At 38.7% G+C, this 23,477-nt stretch overlaps 1 protein-coding gene across 5 annotated transcripts in view; it reads right to left on the bottom strand.

The window, feature by feature from the left end:
- Positions 1-23,477, bottom strand: part of GRIK2 (glutamate ionotropic receptor kainate type subunit 2) — a 611,480-nt gene that overhangs the window by 13,705 nt on the left and 574,298 nt on the right. For all 5 annotated transcript variants that reach the window (XM_073336875.1, XM_073336874.1, XM_073336872.1 and 2 more), the window contains one exon: positions 7,100-7,350. In XM_073336875.1, the coding sequence (XP_073192976.1) occupies positions 7,100-7,350 (251 nt within the window). The remainder of the gene's footprint in view (positions 1-7,099; positions 7,351-23,477) is intronic.

Genomic DNA, 23,477 nt, shown 5'->3' with positions numbered 1-23,477 from the left:
ACTAAAGTAAGTGCAGAATGCTGCTGAATGCTTATTAGATGATCTTAGCAATATTGGAGCATATTACAGCAGGTCAGGCACAGAGCTGATGCTAAGCAGATATATAACAAAAAACACAGAACTGGCTGTATGCTTCAATGTGCAATTCAAAGTATTATTTTAATTTAGAGGTGCTATATGGCTATGGTTCTTGCTACATAAGAGCTTCCCTGTCTTCCTACAGGGCCTGATCCTAGCTGTACTGAAGTCAGGCAGCTAGCTGAGATCTTTTGCAATCAGCTTTTAGATTTGAAAGTCTGGTCACTCAGGGTTTATCATTCTTGATCATGGTTCTGAATTCAGCTTGTCCAATGGAGCTCAGGTTTCTTGTCCCTCAGGGTACAGTGTAAGGGAATAATTGCAAGAAGTGTACTGAGCCTTCTTTTGGGGCAGGCTGTACATGCAACAGCTTATGTTCAAAAATATTCACCATGTACTTGCATACAGTGTAAATCTCAAAACAAATAAACAAAAATAATTATACAACATAGAGCCTTTTGGAAATGGTGACTAGTCACATTTTATGAAGTTATGTCTAAATATCTTTATGCATATTTGTGAATGCTGAGTTAAAATTATCAGCAAAATATTGACTGTAAAATATTTAATACATTTTAGGGGTGAAGGAGGTTATATTGCACTTTTCATAAAAAAATATGGCATGGCCTTGAATCCTACTGAGTAGAGTGTTAGTACTAATCTCATATACATTGTTTCCACTGTGTTAGCAAAACTGACAAATGATAAATGATACACTCTCAGATTGTGCTAGCTAATACAACATGAAAATGCATTTCCTGTTGCAGGGACCAGAGGTGTCTTAACTCCAACTCCAATCAGTTGAGGGTGCTAACACTCTACTGGAGTGAGTTCACAGACCCACAATAAACTAACAGATATCCTAATTTTGATCTGGGGTTGACCTGAACTCAATTGTGAGACATCCCAATATTCTGACCGTTTGTATTACCCTTACATTTAATGTAAATAACTGTAAACACAAACATTTATAAAATGAGGATATTTTTTAGACAGGACGTACTTGATGTAACATCAAAAGAGAAACAATGAGTATTAGGAGGACTTGCATTTTTGGAAATATAGTAACATTTTATTCTCTTGAGAACAAATGAAACATTTTTAAGAAGAGTCAAGAATTACATTTTTTATAGTTTCTACCTTCCCTTGGTAAGAGGAAAGCTGGTATGAAAAAGGGAACAGACAAAGATAATTTTTAAACGCAACATTAAATTTATCTGTGTAGAAAGCATCAAAAATGTTCATAAATCAAAACTGGAATTTAAGACCAGATCCTGCAATGAGCACACAGATAGGCAGGACCTCTGGACCACTGAAGTCACATTCATATGTATGGGCTTGCAGGATCAGGACCATACTGTGAAATAATTCTCAAGGAGGCCATAATCAACTAGACAATTTAAAATGTGTTTCTCTATTCTCTTGTTTATACTTCTCAATGAATTCAAATTAAAAGCAAAATACCTCTGTGTCATTGTTCATTGTCATTGTTAAACTACAATCAAAAGTCAAAATAGAGATCACGTTTTAAATGTTTTATTGTTTGAAAATTATTTGAAAAATGTCAGGTCAATGAAATAAAAATCTTCATTTCCATTGTTTTGCTCTATTTGTTACACTTTTGGCTTTTCACATCTTTAACAGCATAAGGTTTTCTTTTTACATTTCCTGCCATTGCAAAATATCCCTCCAATATAAGCAGTAAAACAATTTTAAAGAGGGCACTGCATTAGAATTCAGCTCTCACTGTATAGACCAAAAAAAAAAAAAAAAGATACACACAAAACCAGTACAGTCCTTCCTTATGGAGCTCAGGGATTGAGGGATGAGAAGAGCTTCCAATTTTCCATCTGCCTAACTGCAGAATGCAGATGTACCAAGGTTGGGAAAATGTTCCATTTATGAACAGTCACAGCTGGGAATCTGTTATTCCCAGCCAACTACAAGAACTCTCCGGTTATGCTAATGCAAAATATAATATAATTCAGGGTGCATCATTATTTTGTATTTTTATAAAGTTTATTGGGATACATTTCCTGGATCTCCAGGTTTGATTTACCAACCATCCCTACATTTTTTATTCATCTGCAGCTGACGAACATGCTCTTCAACTTTAAAATCTTTTGAACTTGCAGACCCTGAAAAAAAAAAAATCACGGTGCTGGGAATTACTTTGGTCTTCATCCAAAAGTTTTATAAAGCCCAGACCATATTATCAAAGCTTTTTTTAAAAATTAAACTACCAGGATATTTTCTGAACAGTAATAATGTTGATATAATTAATTTCATTCCTCTTTATAATTTTTCAAATAACAGTGAGGAAAAGTTTAATAAAAAAGAATTTGGCCATATCTGAGAAAATGATAGGATGAAGAAAAAGGCCTGGAAGGATAGAAGAAGGATTGTAAAATTTGAAACCAGAAATTGTTGTATCAGTTTCAATTTTCATGGCTTTGAAAACAACCATTAAAAAAAAAGGAAAAGCAGATTTCTACATGTTCTGACTTGCATATTTCATGTTCACAACACTTCCATAATAATAACCTTGTTTCTGGAAGGCTGTTCCATTTATGGTACAAATTAGCTACATTATGTACACTCTGTGTTTGACTATCGGTGAAACTAAATGATAGGTGAATGATGACCAGCATTTTTCCAAACCTCATATGAAAGAGGGGCATTCTAAATCCTAGTGTGTGGAATTTATCCTTGTGTAAAAAGCTCTCTTCAAGTAAATTAAATGTTATCTCATGTTAGCAATTAAATTAAAGCCAGAGTTCTTGGACTTTACATCGGAGAAGTGCAAGCAGGGCCTGGAGCTGGTGTTTAAGGCTGCAGCACAGCTGCCTTTCAATCTGTGATCTGAAATAGCAGTTGCAGTCCCTCCATACCATTTACATAGGGCCTGGAGCTGCTGGCTCCATGGCCACTTTCCTAGCACATGCCCACAGTTGCCCTGCTCACTGAACTATGTGTAGCTAGCACGGATAGGAAGTACAATACCTTTCTGCATGTGGCACTATCATAAAATAGTGTTCTGTATGGTCTTTCAGTGGTCTTCTGCTCTAGGATGAATTTCACCTATGGCTTACATTGTGCAGAAGTACCGGGTGATTTGTCCCCAAAGAGATTAAATGCACAGCTCCCTCATTCAATAGTACCTGATAATTCCCAGTAGGCACTAAAGCTAGGGGAGGATGGTATTAAATGGAAACAATCTCAAAGAATTATATTTTGAAAGGATAATAATGAAACAAATTCAATAAATTATCAAAATAAGAACCATCAATATATTATGTTAAACATTACTGTTTTTGAATATCAACATTCTCTTTTCTAGCATGACGTTGAAAACTCTCAAGCTTTACAAAAACAACGATATGTAATGAGGCTAAAACTATGACACACTGAAACAATTACATCAACAATAATTACACTGGTAATTGTTTAAAATGGCTTCAGTTTCTTAGATTGCTTACTCACTGTCCTTTAAGTGTCAACATAATGTTACAATCAGGGAGCAGGTCATTTACTTAGAGAAGCAATTATAAAATGCAAATGGTTGAGCATTTATTGTCAAGATTGTCACAGAGAACAAAGGTCTGCTTTACAACATGTCTCCAAGTAGATGACATAATTGTGTGTTTGTATTATAAACAATAAGGAAATGATACCAACGGTTGGCTTTTGAAAAGACTGTAATGAAAGAAGAGAGGTGGACATTTTGACACATAATTTCTATTAAAATTTGGCAATTACATTTCCTTCTAAAAATACAATATGCCATCTTGTGGTTGCTCTAGGGTGACCAGATAGCAAGTGTGAAAAATCAGGATGGGTGTGTAGGGGGATAATAGGGTCCTCTATAAGATAAAACCCCTAATATCCAGATGGTCTCAATAATATCGGGACATCTGAAGGAATGCAGTTTAGAGATCTTGGAAACTCCAGTGTCCACTTATCTTGCTCCATCACTTGGACTGGAATTTTAACCCTCTGCTATAAAGAAAGGAAATAGTATATTGTCACAGATCCAAGGATAGAACTCCCATTGAGGGGAAGTCAGTGGAAGTTTTGCTAGGCTGGGTTTAGTACTTAGCCCATAAGATTTCACAGAATAAAGTACAGGCTATCAAGTGAATCAAATATTTGTTCAATTTTTACTTTCGATCAGAATTTAAAATAACTAGTAAAATCACTGTTACTTTTTCTGTGGTTCATGGAAGGCTGTATGTTGCTCTGTCATACACTGTGCAGCTCATTAAAATGGTTGGAATTGTTGAACAGGTTTGCAGAGGTTGTATATGGCAAAGTTCATCTCAACCTGCTTTCTCAGTCTCTGTTACAAACATTTTCAGGGACCACAGACTGCCTCATTCAGTATTCAGAACTCCTTCTTACTTCAGTGGAATCTGCAACTGCAGACTTGTATTTGTCAAAAACATCTGATCTTGATCTTGTCCAATGAAACAAATAGATCAGGTATATAACTGCACAGCTTCCCACTTTTACATTTACCAGTGTGCATTCTGCCCTTGGTAACGTAAGTAGTCATTTTCAGCACAATGGGTTTCTGGTAGTAGAACTGACTCCATGTACTGCTGATTTTCATTTCTTCAGATTTGTATATTCTAGTGAATTCTTAGTGGATTAGGACACTGTTGATCTTTTTCAAACAAATAAATCAAGGCGAGTACAAATGATTGACAATTTTACTCTGATCATTCTTGTCTTTGCTTTTCAAAATAGTCAATAAAATACAAATTCCTCTGTGCCTGGAGAACACTGTGATGAAATGAATGCAAACGTGTATCTGAAGGTAAGGTCTGACTCTTTCTCAAAAAGACCACCACTAGTTACATGTGTTCCTGGCAAGTTTTTTCATGTATATCAGGTACATGCAAGATCTGAGCCCCTATTCCACTAAATTTAAAAGCATTGGTACAAATAGCACAATGAGAGTTTTGCTTCTGCTTTTTCGAACACAGCTTCATTTTACAGGGATCTATACTGCAACAGGCTTCACACTGCCAGACCCTCTCCCCACGTAGGACCCCACTGAATTTGATGGGCACATGGATCTACCCCTGTACAGCCAGTTGGAAAGTCAAGGCGTAATATTGAAATGTTATTGACTATTTTAGAAAAAAAGCATCTAATCTGAAAAAAGTGCACCTAAATTAAGCATGCAAAATGTGCAGTGGCCTGATTAGTTACCCATGTTGCAGGTGCAATTCCACATATTGCAGGCATACATTTTATCAACAAATGACCATTTGCTCTTTGGGCTCAAAGACTGAAATCTATTACATTTATTTTGTTTTCTTAGCTACAAACATAGAGCTTGATCCTCTCTGCCCCTGCCCCACATGTGGAGCTACCATTGGCCAAAATGGTTGTTCCAAAAAATGGAGAGCTTGTAGCATCAGTCCCTGAAACACAGACAAGGTCACATTTTCTTCCTCACCTAACCTTCCTGGTGCAGTATCCAAGGATAAGTCATGCTGTTAGCTTCATACCTAATAATAGCATATAAGATGAAATATGCATTCAACCCCTGTAAAGCATTAATCAATTTACATTATAAAATTCTCATCAAAACAGTCCTAGATTAGTAAATGAGGATTTTTTTTTTTTCAGATCACTTAAACCAAAATATACTGAAGTTCATATTAAGTAAATTTCTTCTAAAGTGGATAAAGACATTGTGATGCAAATTAATTATAAAACAAATGGTAAATTTTCAAAAGAAATTTGTTTCTGAGATACAAAACTCCAGAAGTAGGTTGACAGAATTGAATATTCCTATATTCTTATAAATTAGAGCATCAGTGGATTCACTTTTCCTCTCCATAATTAGTTTTGTACAACTTAATAAAATCTACCCATGCCCAAATTTTGTTTAGGAACCTGTGACCTCACACTGCCTTGTTGTTTAGTATCAAAGCTTTCTTTTGCAGTATGTTACTAAAAATTAAGATTTCATACACAAAGAGCTAGGTATATCCATATAAATTCAGAAGTCTCAAAAGATAGGCCTTAGATTTTTCTGAGTGATATTTCAAGTTACAAAAATTAACAGGTAGCATCTGAAAATCAATATCAATACAAATATGCCTTTGGGATTTACTACTGATTTTAATAAAATAAAGTATAAAAATAGGGATGAACAGAGGTCAAAAGCTCCTCAAAAATGTAAAAAAAAAAAGAAAAAAAGAAAAAAGAAACCCGGTAAATATACCACATTTTCTCCCAAGTTTTTAAATGTAAATTAAAAATATGGCATATAAATAAAAGCTATACTCTTTAGTTCAATTTTAGATGTTACATATGTGCATATACGTATTTATTATGCAAAGATGATGATAGCACCCAAGAATTCTGCAAGAAAATAGCAGACCCAGCAACAGTTCAATTATCATACTTGTGCAAATGGTCAGTACAGGACAGGTTAACACTAGCTGTTTCAAAACTGAATGAATTCAAGTTACAGGAGATCAAATTATAATCAGTAGTAAATCCACAAAAAATAATATTGATCTAATAATTTCCAGATGCCACCAAACCAACTTGTCAAGTGTGAACGTCTTCAGGAAAGGACATTTCTATGGAGACATTTCTAGACTTCTGACTTTGAACTGATACACAGTTTTGACTTTTAAAAATCAGATTTATCTGTAGAAGATTAATTTGTTTCCAATTACAGTTTCTCATTTCTTCTTCATCCATAAAATTAACTGCAGTGAACTTCCAGGAGTAATAAGCTGTCTTTTTTCAGGCTTGTATAAGAGGAGAAATAGTCACTTGTCCTGAAAGCTGGCTACAATTAAACATATTAAAGACAAATTAAAAGCTGTATATGTGACACATCAGGTGCTCTGTTGTGAACCTTTGTTACAGAAATACTATACTAGGGTATAAAGGATATCAGAATAGCCCGTCATTGGATCATCAAAATGCTTAAAAACTGATTTGATTATAACAAAAATTATTACATTAAATGGAAAAATACAATATTTACCTTTTCCAACTGGGCATTTTTTTTTGATTTGTACAAAAACTCCCCCACTGCCACAAAGACAGAAAGCACCAATCCAGCTGCCAGAACGATGAAAATGCCACCAATATTTTGAACTCCCAGAGCACTGGCCTCTTTACTCTCCTCTTCTGGACAACCATTGCCTCTCCACCACTTCTCCTTCATCATGTGGAGCTTGCCTTCCTCTTGCAGCTGAAGAATTGCTATAGTGATCTTGTCTCTGTATGGAGACCCTGCAAGAGAATAGAGGAAACGTGCAGTGCACCAAAGTATATTTTCAGGAGAGTAAAAATGTTTTAGTTTAGTCCTGAGAAGGATATAACACAAAAAATCCTTGTGATGATTCACAATTTTTTAGGCATGGTTTGGTGGGGGAAAGAGGATGTTTTTTAAAATCTTTTTCAGATCACAGAATATGAGCCAGTTTTCAAAGTTAGTGCATATAATTGAACCCACATTTTTATACATGATTAATTTATTCATGAAAATACCTAATTTGTGTACACAAATCCAGTAACTGCTTGTACACCTGGCTGGTTAAGTAGCTAATTAATCTTGTACACTTATAAATACGGGTTCTATGCATGTATATCAGTATCTGAGCATAGATGCAAATGCAATTACTACAATTCCTGTAGCTAAGTAACGTGATTTTGGAAATGAAAACGTTCTAAACATCACTCATTTGTATGGACTTCAGAAATCTTAAGCCCTGTACAACCAAGCAAATATAGGATTAGTTACAAGTTATTTAGTTTAACATATCTAAAACTATAGACTATTTGCTTCTAGACCCCATACAAGAACTGATACAAGAAACAGCATTTCAGTTGCTTACTTCTCATAGCTAGAACAGCAGCTTTCAAGGCCAAACCACCACAGTATGCAAAAGTTTAAAATCACAAATAATCGAACAACTATGACATTTACCAGGCACTTATCAACCTCACATCAAGAGGGCAGAGTAAGGTGGATACCAAGCAGTGAAGCAACAGGGAACAGAGTGAAGACTGTTTGGATATGTTAACTCTCCATTTCCGTATTTTTCAATTTTTATTTTACTCCGACATCTCCTATTTCCAACTCTTAATGATTTCTGGAAACTTAAGCATTGATCGTCAGTTGGTGTAAACAGTAGCTCTATGTAAATCAATGGAGTTTTGACAATTTAAGTCTAAGAGTTTGGGAAAGTTGTTTGTTTGTGTTTGTTTGTTTCCCTTAAGTTACTAATACACATTTACAACCTTAACTATACTTTAAGAAAGTTTTTTGTCCCTGCATGAAAACAGATGTGGCAAATAGCTATAATTACAAAAGATGTTACAAGAGTCTCAACCCTATCACAAATAAACAAATACTATAAATACAACAATATCCCCACAGAGTGAGTCCATTACAGATGTGCAGAACTTTGAGGTCTCAGAAATGTTGATTGCTACTTTGTGTCAAAAGAATCATGCTCATTGTCAGATTGTCAGATCAACTACATGATAGGGACATTCGAATACCTTCAAAAATGTTTCTTTATTCACTTTATTAACTAAAAGTTAATGGAAAACTACAGACTTAAGGACATGATGGGCAGAGGCATATCTTAATGACTTGACAGCAGCCCTCTCTATTTGTAGGGTAGATAGTAGGATGAAAAGTCCCACTGCTGTATGTATACATAGTCAATATTCCTTTGTGCTATGTATGTTGTACCCTTATCAATGTGCAGCTTATATTCCTTTATATGATTCTGGTGCATTGTATCCATTTCAAAGTTAAGCTCCCTATAGTTCGCTTTTGTTTATAGTCCCTAGATTTGAACTCACACCCCAGGGGAAAGAGGGAGCTAAGTTGGCTGCATGCCATCCTTGTACCCTCCCAAAGTAGGATGCTCCAGTGGCTGTAGCCCTGGGGGCCTAAGTTACAGCACCCTCCCATGGTTATTCTGTGGACTACAGTACTGCCTAGAATCTCTGCAGCTTTGTGCCCTGCAACCCCAACTCTGGAACACCCTTCCTCCTCCCATTTCCACCCCACTCCCTGCAATAGTGTTGGCAAGAGTATCCAGCCCTTTTACCTGGCACAAAGAGGACAGGGTGGGGCTGAGGATCTTACTCTAGCATGTGGGGCAGAATATTCTCTTATATTTGGTCTTCAGGTATCAAATCTGCTTCCCCTATTGGCCTGACACATTCTGAGTTTGTTGTCCTTCAGAGCCCAGCATAAAGTTGCTTTTTCTTCTCCAGGCTGTGACCAAATGGGAACAATTTTTTTTTAGGAGGGTGGGGAAGAGAATATATTTTGCTGTAGGTAAGCTTCTTTACCTTTTTATGAGAGGTTGTTTTTATTCTTTGTACAGTGCCCAGAGACTTTCCAATGAGCACTTCACAAATTAAATTATTTAATAAATAATGTGAACAGAGAAGGCTTTTATTTTTGGAAATGCAGGGAATAAATCACGGACATCAGTCATAAGTGCCCTCTGTGTTGAGACTTCCTATCATGTTTAGGGATATAACAGAGCCACCTGTTTTATTATTAATTTTTTTCTGGATGTCCAAATAAAAGGCTTTAACTTAAATTGGATACCAATGTGAACCTAAGTAAAAGAAAAAGATTTTTAAATCAAAAGTTAGAACTCATCATGTGACAGGTGGTGTCGGTATGTATATGAGCCCACAAAGAGGACTCTCTCTTCATGAGCTCTCTCTCTCTAGAGTGCCCCTCATAATTATAGTAACTATTGGTTGCAGTTTTTATGGTGTCTTTTTTGGTTGATTAATAAACTCTAGGGCTTGTCTACACTGTGCATCAGTCCACACCAGAGAGGTGTAAATTTTAGTGTGCACCTGTGTGTTGTGCAATAACAAGTGCTGGCATCCATGTGTGAAAAGGGGCATTTGTGCACACACAAGAATATTTATTATTCACTATTTGTCATTTAAAATATTTCAGGTTTCTGTTGGGAGAAGCTGGATTGCAAGACCCAGCAGCAAAAAGTCCACCCAGAAGGAATTGCAATGGCAGAAAATATCACAATCCCAGATACGGTGGGCTCTGGAGATGGACAAGTAGCTTAGAAAGAGGTCAGGACTGACCTGGTAGAAGATATGGAAAATGCAGCCAGCGATTACACTCTGTAAACACTCTAAACATTCTAATGAGTTAATCCCTGCATGTGGAATTCTGGCACTATGGGTGTAATTTTCGTGGCCCTCAAAAGAAATAGAGAATGAAATCAAGTCCCAGGAGTTTTGAACTTCCATCTGTACTGTAGGAAGCAAGCATGCTTTTTAAATCATTAACATTATTCAACAGAATTCATCTTGAAGGGTGTGAAATCCCATGCATTTTCTGAAACTTTGAAGCTCTAGGACTGTGCCTAAAAATGCAACAGTAATATAAAGAATAAGAAAAGGAGTACTTGTGGCACCTTAGAGACTAACCAATTTATTTGAGCATGAGCTTTCGTGAGCTACAGCTCACTTCATCAGATGTTTACCGTGGAAACTGCAGCAGACTTTATATACACACAGAAATCATGAAACAATACCTCCTCCCACCCCACTGTCCTGCTGGTAATAGCTTATCTAAAGTGATCAACAGGTGGGCCATTTCCAGCACAAATCCAGGTTTTCTCACCCTCCACCCCCCCCCACAAATTTACTCTCCTGTTGGTGCTAGCCCATCCAAAGTGACAATTCTTTACATAATCAAGTCGGGCTATTTCCTGCATAGATCAAGGTTTTCTCACATCCCCCCCACCCCCATACACACACAAACTCACTCTCCTGCTGGTAATAGCTCATCTAAACTGACCATTCTCCAGGTTTAAATCCAAGTTAAACCAGAACATCTGGGGGGGGGGGGGTAGGAAAAAACAAGAGGAAACAGGCTACCTTGCATAATGACTTAGCCACTCCCAGTCTCTATTTAAGCCTAAATTAATAGTATCCAATTTGCAAATGAATTCCAATTCAGCAGTTTCTCGCTGGAGTCTGGATTTGAAGTTTTTTTGTTTTAAGATAGCGACCTTCATGTCTGTGATTGCGTGACCAGAGAGATTGAAGTGTTCTCCGACTGGTTTATGAATGTTATAATTCTTGACATCTGATTTGTGTCCATTTATTCTTTTACGTAGAGACTGTCCAGTTTGACCAATGTACATGGCAGAGGGGCATTGCTGGCACATGATGGCATAGATCACATTGGTGGATGTGCAGGTGAACGAGCCTCTGATAGTGTGGCTGATGTTATTAATAAGAAGAAGAAGAAGAGAGTGAAAACTAAGAGTCAAATTCTTCCAGATTCCCAGGCATGACAGAAAGTGCATCTTTCATTCTGTAGTGAAAAAGGAGTGTGAACTGCAAACACCAACCATCAATGGAAAGAGAAATAGTGGGGAAAAAACATCTTAGGATAGGCATACATAGCTGTGCAGAATAAAAGAGTATGTCTATATGAAATGTGAGGGTAGAGCCTTCTATAAAAATATCCTATCATGGAAGAATGGGAGAAGAAACAAAGTTCCAATGAACACAGGCATAGGGGTAGATTTTTAAGCAGAAAGCCACAACTGTATTAACGTTTAACTTTTGAGGGTGGGCTAAATTCTCCCCCTACTCTCCTGATAATCAGGTATTTATTTTGGTTCAGTACGGTGTTAAACTGCCTCCAGGCCAAATAATCAGTATTCATTGCATGCCCTCTTCAGCCTGCCACCTAGAATTCAGACCATTGCTGAATCCTCTCCCCTGCTCCCTGTGAGAGGGAGCGAGGGCACACATAAAAGGTATCTCAGTCTGAGAAGACTTAGGGCATGTCTACACAGCAACTAAACACCCTTGGCTGGGTTGTGCCAGCTGACGCGGGTCTTGGGGCTTGGGATGTGGGGTTGTTTCATTGCTGTGTACATGTCTGGGCTCAGGCTGGAACTGGGCTCTAGGACCCTGCAAGGTTGGAGGGTCCCAGAGCTTGGGCTGCAGCCTGAGCCCAAATGCGTACATTGCAATTAAACAGCCCCGCAGTCCAAGCCTTGCAAGCCCGAGTCAGCTGGCACAGGAAAGTGCAGAGGGGAGGATGCAGGTGCCCCCTCCTTCTTCCAGGCTAATTGGGGTTAACAGGTATCTACAAGGTCTTGTGTTTACAGCTGGAGTTGGCCCCCTAGAGCCTCTCACCTGCACTGACCACAAGCTGCAACAAAATTACAAACTTCACTTGTAAAATTACAACTTTAAAATCCTGTCCTTTATCCTTATGAATCCCAAAGTGAGCCACCATGATGAAAAAACCCACCAGACACCTTGTCAGTCTTGGGGAAACATTTCTTCTGCATTCTCAAAACTAGAGATTGGTCAAATCCACAACATCTTGGGAACACATTTCAAACTCTTTCTCTCTCCATTATAGGGCAGGTAAGGCAGGGCAGCCGCAACAGTACCACTATGTCTGCTGCATGCTCTGAGGATTTCACATACAGGAAGTGTGGGTTCAACAGACAACCAGTTTTTGCTTCCCTCCACCACAGCCTAATGTCAGCAGAGAGAAGCAGAGACATTCTCCTCTACTCCTGCTCTGATCCCTGCATGTTCTAGGCAGGGAAGGTGGGAGAAGGCCCCAGAGCATCAAAATCTGACCCTCTCTTCTCCCTTTTCTCAGGATCCTGGGGTTGTCTTTTCCCTGCCAGTCCAACCATACACCTCCATTCTAAGATATGGGTGAGGTGGTATATGTAAACATGCTTGTAAAGTGTGTGTTGTTTCCCCCTCTAGTGGCTATCCCACAGAATGGATAGTAACCTACTGCAGCTGCCAATTTATGGAGGTACTCTTATTTCAAATGCAGAGTCTGTGTTTGGGTGCTAAAGCTCCTGGTTCAAGTCCTGATGACCTGTGGTAGGTTTCATTAAATACACTGTAAGTTACTACGGGTTCCTAGGTCATATAACTTTCCCTCATTTGTTACGATGACTGTGAGATGCTGACCCAGTAGACAATGAAGTCTAAGATCAAATCCCTTGGAAATAGACTTCAAGACGTGATAGCACTTTAGATCACAAGACAGGCTAATGGCTTCTCAATAACCAGCCAGATCAGTGAAATTGCATTATAAAAAGGCTTATGCACAAAAATCTTTACTTGCTGCAACATGAGTGCATAAAAATGTAGTTTCATAAACCTGTATACACTCAAGATTTTACACACTGTAGTGAGATTTTAGTGCTACACTCAAAAAGTTTTATGGGGATTAGTTTTCTACCCTGAAGTCTCAGTGCATAAATATTTATGTGAATAAGTATGCGCTTAAGTAAGACTTATGCACACATAATCTTTATGTGTTGAGATGAGACCTACGTGCTGAAATCCTGCTAAGCTGGCTGGTCTTGGAGATGGTGGCAAGCAGATGATAATTCAGTGAAACCTGCTCACTATTTACGCCATTCTAAGATACATTAATTCAAGATATCCTTAAGAAGGAGTTGGAGTGCATTTTCATACCCTACATTTGGCTCTACATACATACATTTGGCACTAAATAAATAAAATGAATGGCAGCACTCCACCAAATCCTTCATTAAGCAAGTTCTAATCCAGTAGCTTGATTATATTCTAATCATTCAATGGAAGTACTATATATATGCGAAGTTCCAACAACACATTCAGTATTAATGATCCTTGCACAAATGTTGGAAATTTGAAACTTGTCCTGGATGTGATATAGTCCCATTGAGGACTATTATCTTTGATTGGCTAGAGAAAAAAAGAGAAAAAACACTTTTGAACAAGCCAAGTGGACATTTTCTAAGATTTTTTTTAAAGCAGACCTTAATTGGTGCTCCTCCCCTTTATGACACCACTCCACATTCTACCCTCTTGGCCTGAGCAATGGGGGTTTAAGGATTCCCTTCCTATATATAAATGCAATATAACTTTTAGTCCTGTGGTAGACAGTCATTGCTATAAGGTAAATGGTCAAAATTTAGACCATAGGTGAGTGAAGTTCATGGATTCCTAATGTTGGTGTAGTTAGGAGTTAGAGTGGCTCACTCCTGCTGATGCTGAATCATAGAATATCAGGGTTGGAATGGACCTCAGGAGGTCATCTAGTCCAACCCCCTGCTCAAAGCAGGACCAATCCCCAACTAAATCATCCCAGCCAGAGCTTTATCAGCCCTGACCTTAAAAACTTCTAAGGAAGGAGATTCCACCACCTCCCTAGGTAACCCATTCCAGTGCTTCACCACCCTCCTAGTGAAAAAGTTTTTCCTAATATCCAACCTAAACCTCCCCCACTGCAACTTGAGACCATTATTCCTCATTCTATCATCTGCTACCACTGAGAACAGTTTAGATCCATCCTCTTTGGAACCCCCTTTCAGGTAGTTGAAAGCAGCTATCAAATCCCCCCTCATTCTTCTCTTCCGCAGACTAAACAATCCCAGTTCCCTCAGCCTCTCCTCATAAATCATGTGTTCCAGTCCCCTAATCATTTTTGTTGCCCTACGCTGGATGTTTTCCAAGTTTTTCACATCCTTATTCTGATGGAGGCTTAAACATGGTTAGGATCCAAGAATGCAAGAGAATTGGCTGCTTTCATATCAGTAAGCATAAGCAATTCATTGGGTGCTATTTAAGGATTAGGATTAGAGGATGTATGATGGACCTTGTGGTTATAGCACTAGATTAAGATTCAGGAGTTGGCTTCTATAATGAGCTTTTGCTACAGACTTTCCTTGTATCTTGGACAAGTCACTTAATCTCTCTCCTCCTGAGTTTTTCCACCAGTAAAATGGGGATTTATTAATGTTTGCCCACCTCACAGCAGAGTTGTGAGGATAAATTAATGAATATTTGTGAGATGCTCAGATACTACAGCAATGAGCACCACAGAGAAACTAATAAATAACAAGGTGTCCAAGATCACTGCCTTGTCTGTGGTGAGGGGCATATAACCAGGGATTCTCTCCAGGAGAAAGTTTACAAGGACTAGCTGCCCTTCAGCATCAGTTGATAGCAGTTGCTATATTAATAAATTTGCAGCCAATAAAGCCTTTTAGCCATGTCAATAACAATGCACCATTGAGGTCTTAAGAGGAGGAATATAATAATCATGTAAATACATTTATTAATACAATGTATACCTGTTGCTCCTCTTCCCTCTACATGCTGTCTGTCTGCTTACTTATCTGCCTTTAGACTTTGAGCTCCTCAAGGCAGGGATCATGCTTCCTTCTTTGTTTGGAAAGCTTAGCATGCTGTGGACACTATCAGGAATAAATAATACATAATAATAAGGCTGCAGACTCACAGTTAAAGTCACATGGAGTCAAGGGGAAAATGAAACTGCCACCTGCAATTTTAATTTGGCTGTTTTGCACATACTGATCTGGTCAGTGTGTAGCTTTATGTATTATTATTTCTGTCAAAAGATGCACCATGATAAAATAGTTAGGCTATCCAATGTGTGACCCATAACATTCCTGATAAACCCTTAACCCTTCGGAGTTCCCTGATTCCGTGTGATTGTAACTCTTAATGTAGTGTTAAGTTTGCAGACTTTTCTGCATTACCATATTTTTAATATTAGACATACATAATCATTAAATATTCTATAAATCATAATTATTATAAAACAAAATACCCAATAGATGTTTACAACAATTTAAACTATCTCACATTTAATTAAGGTAGCAAGGGGATTTGAAACAAGATCAAGGAGGGAAGCCCAAAGGGCACATTTACAATGCCTCTCTTACATTTATAAGCCATTATTGATATAAAGCCTGGAAAAGACAGAACTAGTAGGAAACAGAAAACTCTTTTAACTTGTGTATTCTGGGAGCTCATGCAAATTCTTCTATTTTCTGACAACCTTTACTCTTTTTTCAGTTTTTATCCTCACCCACCCTTCTCTCCACCTTCATAGCAGTTCCATAGATACAACTGATTTATAAAACAAGAAAGAAAATATAGCAGAGAGATTTCTTTCTTGCTTTTAAAGTACTGGGAACTATTTGGGTGTGCATGCAACATACCTGGGATAAAAATTAGTTTAATCTCTAGGCTAAATCCTGCAACTGCCATTGATGAAAACATCCTACATCACACCAGTGTTTGTATTCTTGGAGGACTGGGAAGGGATATCTTAGGTTGTATTAAATTTATAACTAATTCAACCATCCCAAAATATCATATAACGTTACCTGCTGTCTCCGTCTTTGGAGAGAGGGTGAAAAGAATATGCAGGCTGGTTGTTTAGCTGTAGGGAAATTAAGTAAGACCTGATGCTGGATGGCTTTACAGGTTATGTCGTTCTGTGACTTCCTCAAACTGAGTCCTTTTTTTTTTTAATATGAGGACAATAGGAGCACTGTAGTTACCATGCATTTTTATTATTACAGACACCCGAGTGATATAACTTCATCATTGTGTTTGTCAATTTATTTTCATTTTCACAACTGCCTGTTACAGGCTACTGCTTTAAAAGTTCAGCTCCACTCTAATGACTGGATTCAGAGTAACAGCCGTGGTAGTCTGTATCCGTAAAAAGAAAAGGAGTACTTGTGGCACCTTAGAGACGAACAAATTTATTAGAGCATAAGCTTTCATGAGCTACAGCTCACTTCATCGGATGCATACATGTGTCTCCAGTCTCTTCGGGGGCATGGGTTCGAATCCCACCACTGCCACCAGTTGTCCCAGTGGGGGCAGGCAGGGAGCTCACTGCTTTCCTCACTACATCAGAGCCAGCGTGAGTCCCCTCTCCGGTGTGCAGGGGGGAAGGAACATCACTGTATGCATCCGATGAAGTGAGCTGTAGCTCACGAAAGCTTATGTTCTAATAAATTTGTTAGTCTATAAGGTGCCACAAGTACTCCTTTTCTTTTTACTCTAATGACTGCAAGACAACTAAGGTGGGGCAGAGTTTGTCTGGGCTTACCCAGGAAGGGCAGCTCTGCTTTGTGCTGGGCGGGGGAGGGAGAGGAAGGTCAGAAACTGCTCTAAAAACGGTGCTCAGTGGTCAGCTTTGCAGCAATGACTCCCCTCCCCCCGCCCCAGGAATGTGCATAAAGGTTGAAACCTGGGTGGGGCAAGTCTCTTTGTTCCATGCAGAGAGGAAGCCAGCACCCACCCTCCCTCCCCTAGTGGAGGCGAATGGCAGGCTGGGTTAGGACCTGCTGTGGGCATTACACTAGTCCCCCCTTTTAAAGGAAGGAAGGAATTTTTCCCGCACCACCAGAATTGGCTTCAGTGGAATGTGATTTTTTCACCTTCCTCACAGTGGGTGTGAGGGAGGACCTTTTCTGGTGGGAAGAAAAGGTGGTAGGCCATATGTCACAACTTATTTCGTAAGGCTGGGTGGATGTTCAGTGCAGGTATCTCATAGGGAAGGCAGCCAGTGACCAGATATATGGCCTGCTAAAGAACTTAAAAGGAGGTACTGGATAAAGAAACAGAATGGGGGAGGGGGTTGGGGTCCATTCAAAAGCATCTGGTGGTCTGGATTTGGCCCACAGTCCACCTATTGAGTACCATCGGTTAGACTATTTCCCACCTTAACTAGTAACCCATGCCTAGTATCCTTTTAAGATATCGAAAATACAACAGTTTCTCTGATAATAACCAAGGTCCTCAGGAAAAAAAAAAGCAGGGAGAATGAGAAAAATTAGGGCCAGAGCAAGAAAAGGAAGCCAGACCTGAGAAACCAGCCCTCTGTTTTTTTTTTTTTCAGGAACCACACAGATTAGAGGTGAAATTCTGGCCTCAATGAAAGTCAATGGGAATTTTGCAACTGATTTCACTAAGGTCAGGATTTCATCCTAGGTTACTTATTAAGTGGCATTTGGGTATAACTGAATAGCAGATATTTTAAATCTGGCTAGACTCTACTTAAGTAACAAATATGCAAACAGACAAAAGTAATAACAGTGCTTCAGAGTGACTGGAATTCCTATCAAGTCCACATGACATTGCAGAAAAGAATAAGAGAATTCCACTGCTTAATATCCTTTTTAGTAGTTCCCCAATTTTATCATATATATAATTCCCTAATAAAGGGCCCTGCCTCCTGGAAGATCTGGATGCAGCTTCTAGACCCTGAATTTGATTTACCAGGCTAGCAAAGGATTGGAAAAACCCATACAAGGACTGAGCTTCTTGACCACCAGGCTAGACTGCATTAATTCACTATATCTATTCATGAGCATATATACTGTGAAAATAAAAGGCCACAGTTAGTCAAGAATGGAACAGCCCATCTGCTCAGCAACACCAGCCACCAAAAGCACATCATCCCAGTATTCCACTCACTGAATAGACTCTCTATAGAATACAAGTACAAATTCAAAGTCTGAATCCTAGTTATCATGTACTTCCATGGAACTAGTCCAAGACACCTTAGAGAGTGCCCCTCTCTCTGTGGTCATGACATTCCATAGGACCCAGAAAACTGTCAAATTCAATGGTGAATCTCATGAAAGGAAGAGATGGGAGTTTTTGGCAATAGGGCTAAGACTTTGGAACTAATAAACAGAGGAGAGCAGAAAGATGAGCTTTCAGAATGTAAAAATGTAAAACTCGCTTCTTTGACTTTGTGTTTGCACAGCTCCAACAAAAATCAGCACCAAAGAATCAATAAGGTGGAAAAGGAGAAAGAGGTGAAGGCAAGAAATAAGTGGGAGGAAGAAGAATTAGTAAGAAAGCAGAAGAGAACAGGAGAAGAAAAAAGAAATACATTAATGAAGAAACAACCACACGTTCTTAATGGAGACCACTAACCATTTTTAGCAGTGAACTCTTTTGCAAGGTGTTCAGGTGATATAACGAGCATGATAGTTAGTCTATTGCAAGTCCTCTGGATCATTAATAATCAGTGTTAATGAGCTCAATCATTATTCAAAAAATGTTATTAACTATTTCAGGACTACGAGTTTCTTATTATGCAACACAACTAATATTTTTATATAGAAAGTAACTTTTTAGTGATAGAAAAATAGATCTGCAGCTTTAAAGCATTCATCTTTGAGACTTACTGCTTGTAAATAAAAGTGGCTGTGATAACATATTATATGACAATGTGATACACATATGGTCCTAGGTACCATTAGGTCAGCATTTGCAATTTTAATGATGACTGTGCTCCAATTCTTGCTCTTCAGTGAATTCCCAATGGAAACCTAGCTTTTCTTAGGCAGTCTGCTAACAATAGGAACTAGGATTTTTCTAGTTTATTTTTTGTGTGGTTTTACTAGGTAGAAAGCCCAATCTCTGACAAGCCTTTCACAAACATATTTCTTTTGCTCATTCATACTATAAAGATTTTTTCCTCATCAAATGTTTTAACTACAGTTTCACAGACTTCAACATTTAAATCCCTGTGAAAGCTGTTGAAATTCTGGAATGAGCTTTAATTCATGGTTTGACCTGCATAAGGATAAATAATATGAATCAATTTTTGTGCATTATGTTCAGCTGGTACAGACAAATTTATTAATCTGTTTTAGTTACACTGAATAACCGAAGCCTGGCAGTTTTATGCACGTATAAGTAACGAATATTACAGTATAGCTAATATGAAGGATTACAGATAAAGGACCAGGAAACAAAAGGAAAGTCTTCACTTTTTGGTATACTGCTACCTATTTACTCTTATAAAGACTGATCACTGACATAAACAAACCAGAAAGTGATGCATCCACTTGCTTGATTAATTTATACTTCTCTTTTTCAAAGATTGCAATATGCTTAAATTGTGGAATTTACATAATCTAGGACTTAAAATGAGCTAAAATAGAAGAGTCCCAAAAGTAATTCATAAAGAGGAACTCTAGATTTTGACTATTTAAAACGCAATTGTGTGTGTTTTTATCTTTTGGAAACATACACTATGAATTTTTCAAACTATACAAGTGGGATTCTAGTTGCAATTCAGCTAGTTTATTCTCTTTATTTTAGATTCTTTTTAAAGGAATAATCAAAAATACATTTGAGATTTTACAACATTAGTATCCCTATTCTACTGAGAAAAAGAGATCTATTTTCAGAAATAGAAAAATCATAGTTCTTTCTGCTGGACTTTAAAAGATCTAAAATCATGCACTCATATGTTCCCCTAAGAATAGGTATGAAGCTGGAAGCATGGGAATGACTATGCTGACATCTGTGTTAGCTCTCTGTTTTCTAATGAATAGTGTGAGCTCCTGTGTATGTTTTCAGAAGGCTAAGCACACTGTGAAAAGGGAATGGAAATAAAAGGAAAACAGAAGAGTTTCCCTTGCTAGAAATTGGGAATATGTAACAAAAAGAGAGGCTGCCACTTTCCAAATTCCTTATTTTGACAAGGTCCCTTACTTCTCTAAAAAACAGAAATTAACAAGACAACTGTGGGTTTTGTGTCTTGCTACTCTCCTGCCACCATGAGAGCTGATCCTTCCCCATTTCTCTGAGTGTAATATATAACAAACAGATACAAAGGATAAAGGTAGGGTTTTAATAGTTGCAGTTAGGAGGAGGGAAGCAGTGCCACAGAAACATTTTTAAGTAGAAAGGTTTCTCTGCAGATAATCGCCCATGGTAAATTAACATGAAGTCCTCCAGTACTAGCACATTTTAAATACTTTCTAATGGAAAACACTGTTTTTCTTCAGGGTTTTTGTCCATAATATTTTTAATTGATTGTATATCATACACTACTCGCAATTCTGTTAGCTCATTAGAAGTCAAAACACATGCCCCACTCACAAACTACACTGCAAATCTTGTTCAAAGAAGCATCCACACATACAAGCAAATTTTAAAATAACATTACCAAAAAGCTTGTTGAAATGGCTTATTCTTTTCTACCTGCCAGAGTAGAATTTTTCCAGTAAATTTGAGAAAAGTGAACAGGGAGTAGAGAAGAGAGGAATGATCAGAAATAATGTGAACTACCTTGAATATTTTTTTAACTAGTTCTTCTTAGCTTTGAAATGGCTTGTCCTTGAAATTCCATGTGTTTTACTCTAAGGATTCTCCAAGTTTCTCATACTGAACCACATCTATATAGAAGAGAGGCTGTTTTACAAACCAGTTTCAGTCCCATTCTCCATAACCTACCTTCCTGCCCTCAACCTAACAGCCACCCTGGGGCAACTACACCATTTCCTTATGTGAGAAAATAGTTCATGTCTCATTACTTGTGTTTTTAATGCAGTTTAGTACCACTAGGCTAATCAGCTATGTGAGGGCTCCCTGCAAGTACTTCACAGGAGCCATCTTCTTAAATCTGTTTGGTTTAGTGAGAATTGGTGCCTAGTTTTGGAGAGTGTTAGTTAAGACATCTAAGACCAGACTGAGACTGTGCTCCCATAGATCCGAGCTTGGGCACTTCCTTTCTTCCTTCCCACTTGCTCAAAAGGGGAAACAATCTGTACCAACTCTTTATTTTGAAGAGAATTTTCCCATTGCACCAGTTCAACTATCAGCCTGTAGGGGGCAGAGGGAAAGCTGCCAGGTGTGCAGACCTCAGTTTTGCCCCTGCACCTGAGCTGAGATGCAAGGTGACCATGCAAGGGGCATGGAGTCTTATTCTCCCTAGGGGTATATCTACGCTGCAGCTGGGAGTCTGCCTCCAGCCCAGGTAGACAGATGTGACCTAGTTCTTCTCAAGCTAGAATGCTAAAAATAGCAGTGTGAATATTGCTACACAGGTGGTAGCACAGGCAAGCCACCCAAATACAAGCTTGCCTGACACCCTGGGTCCAAGCTTGGGTGGCTAGCCCATGCATCAATGTCTACACCACTATTTATAGGCTCACTCCCAGCTCCAGTGTTGACATACCTTTAGTCTCCTACACAGTTGTGCTAGGGCCTGGAATGATCTGGCCCTAAAGTATCAAGTTTATAAATACTATTCTGACCCTGATGGCCATAGTGAGGAGAGAAAGGGGAGAGCAACAAATAGGGAACCACACTGGTTTGTGTGCATGTCTGTGCATGCACACACGTGTATGCGAGTAGGAGTGGTCTGGAGAGTGGAAGAGAGGAGTGCCTATCAAGCAAATTAAAGATGCTCAAACCAATCCATTTAACCGGATTCTTTATTTAAAAAGCTCTTCTCCCCCCATGTATAGCTACCTGCCAAAAGCTGGGGTGCAGGCACCTCATCAGCTGATCGAGACGATGAAAATGCCATTAGTGTTCCTAACATGGAATAATACTTTAAATATTGTTTTTAAACCTCAATACAATTCCCAGGCAAACAACGTTGTATGTTTACAGCCTTATTTCCATCTTAACAGTGATGGAAGTGAAGCACAAAAAACCCTTTCAGGGAATCTCATAGTTATTTACAAACAAAACAAAATAAAACTAAAACAGCAGAATGTACAAAAATGCTAAATTAAGGGCACCCAAACAACCTTATCTCTAACCCTCCATCACTGTCCTCGGAACCACCAAAACACACGAGACAATCCTATAATCTAATACCTTAATTGTAGTAATGTTTATTAACACACTGATTGAACTGAATAGTAGCATTTAAAATGAAGTGTGGCTTTACTATATATTGTGTGACAAAGTTCCTCCTCTACCTTGGTAGGCCTTGTGCTTATTGGCGGATTTGCTTGCCTTGGAGATTCACGGTAGCCCTCAGTTTGGCTGTTTTCATGAACCCACAGTTCAGATCAACTTCTCCTGTGTCTGATCAGGAGTTGGAAGGTTTCGGGGGAACCCGGGCCTGCCCTCTACTCCGGTTTCCAGCCCAGGGCCCTGTGGAATGTAGCTGTCTAGAGTGCCTCCTAGAACAGCTGTGCGACTGCTACAACTCCCTGGGCTACTTCCCCATGGCCTCCTCCCAACACCTTCTTTATCCTCACCATAGGACCTTCCTCCTGTTGTCTGATAATGCTTGTACTCCTCAGTCCTCCGGCAGTACACCTTCTCAATTTCAACTCCTAGTGCATCTTGCTCCCAGCTCCTCACACGCGCACCACAAAGTGAAGTGAGCTCCTTTTTAAACCCAGGTGTCCTGATTAGCCTGCCTTAATTGATTCTAGCAGCTTCTTGATTGGCTGCAGGAGTTCTAATCAACCTGTCTGCCTTAATTCTTTCCAGAAAGTTCCTGATTGTTCTGGATCCTTCCCTGTTACCTTACCCAGGGAAAAGGGACCTACTTAACCTGGGGCTAATATATCTGCCTTCTATCACACTCCTATAGTCATCTGGCCCGACCCTGTCACAATTGCTATAAATAACTTGCTTTATTTTTAAGACCATATGCAGTCCCAATTCTCTATCACACTTTGTCCACTTAGAACTCTTCAGGGAAAGAACTGCCTCGCACTATGTTTATGTTGAGTGCCTAGGGCAATGAGACCTGATCTCAGTTG

The sequence above is a fragment of the Lepidochelys kempii genome, chromosome 3 (genome assembly GCF_965140265.1).
Source record: "Lepidochelys kempii isolate rLepKem1 chromosome 3, rLepKem1.hap2, whole genome shotgun sequence".
NCBI lineage: Eukaryota > Metazoa > Chordata > Testudines > Cheloniidae > Lepidochelys > Lepidochelys kempii.
This window is presented reverse-complemented; position numbering and strand designations above follow the sequence as displayed.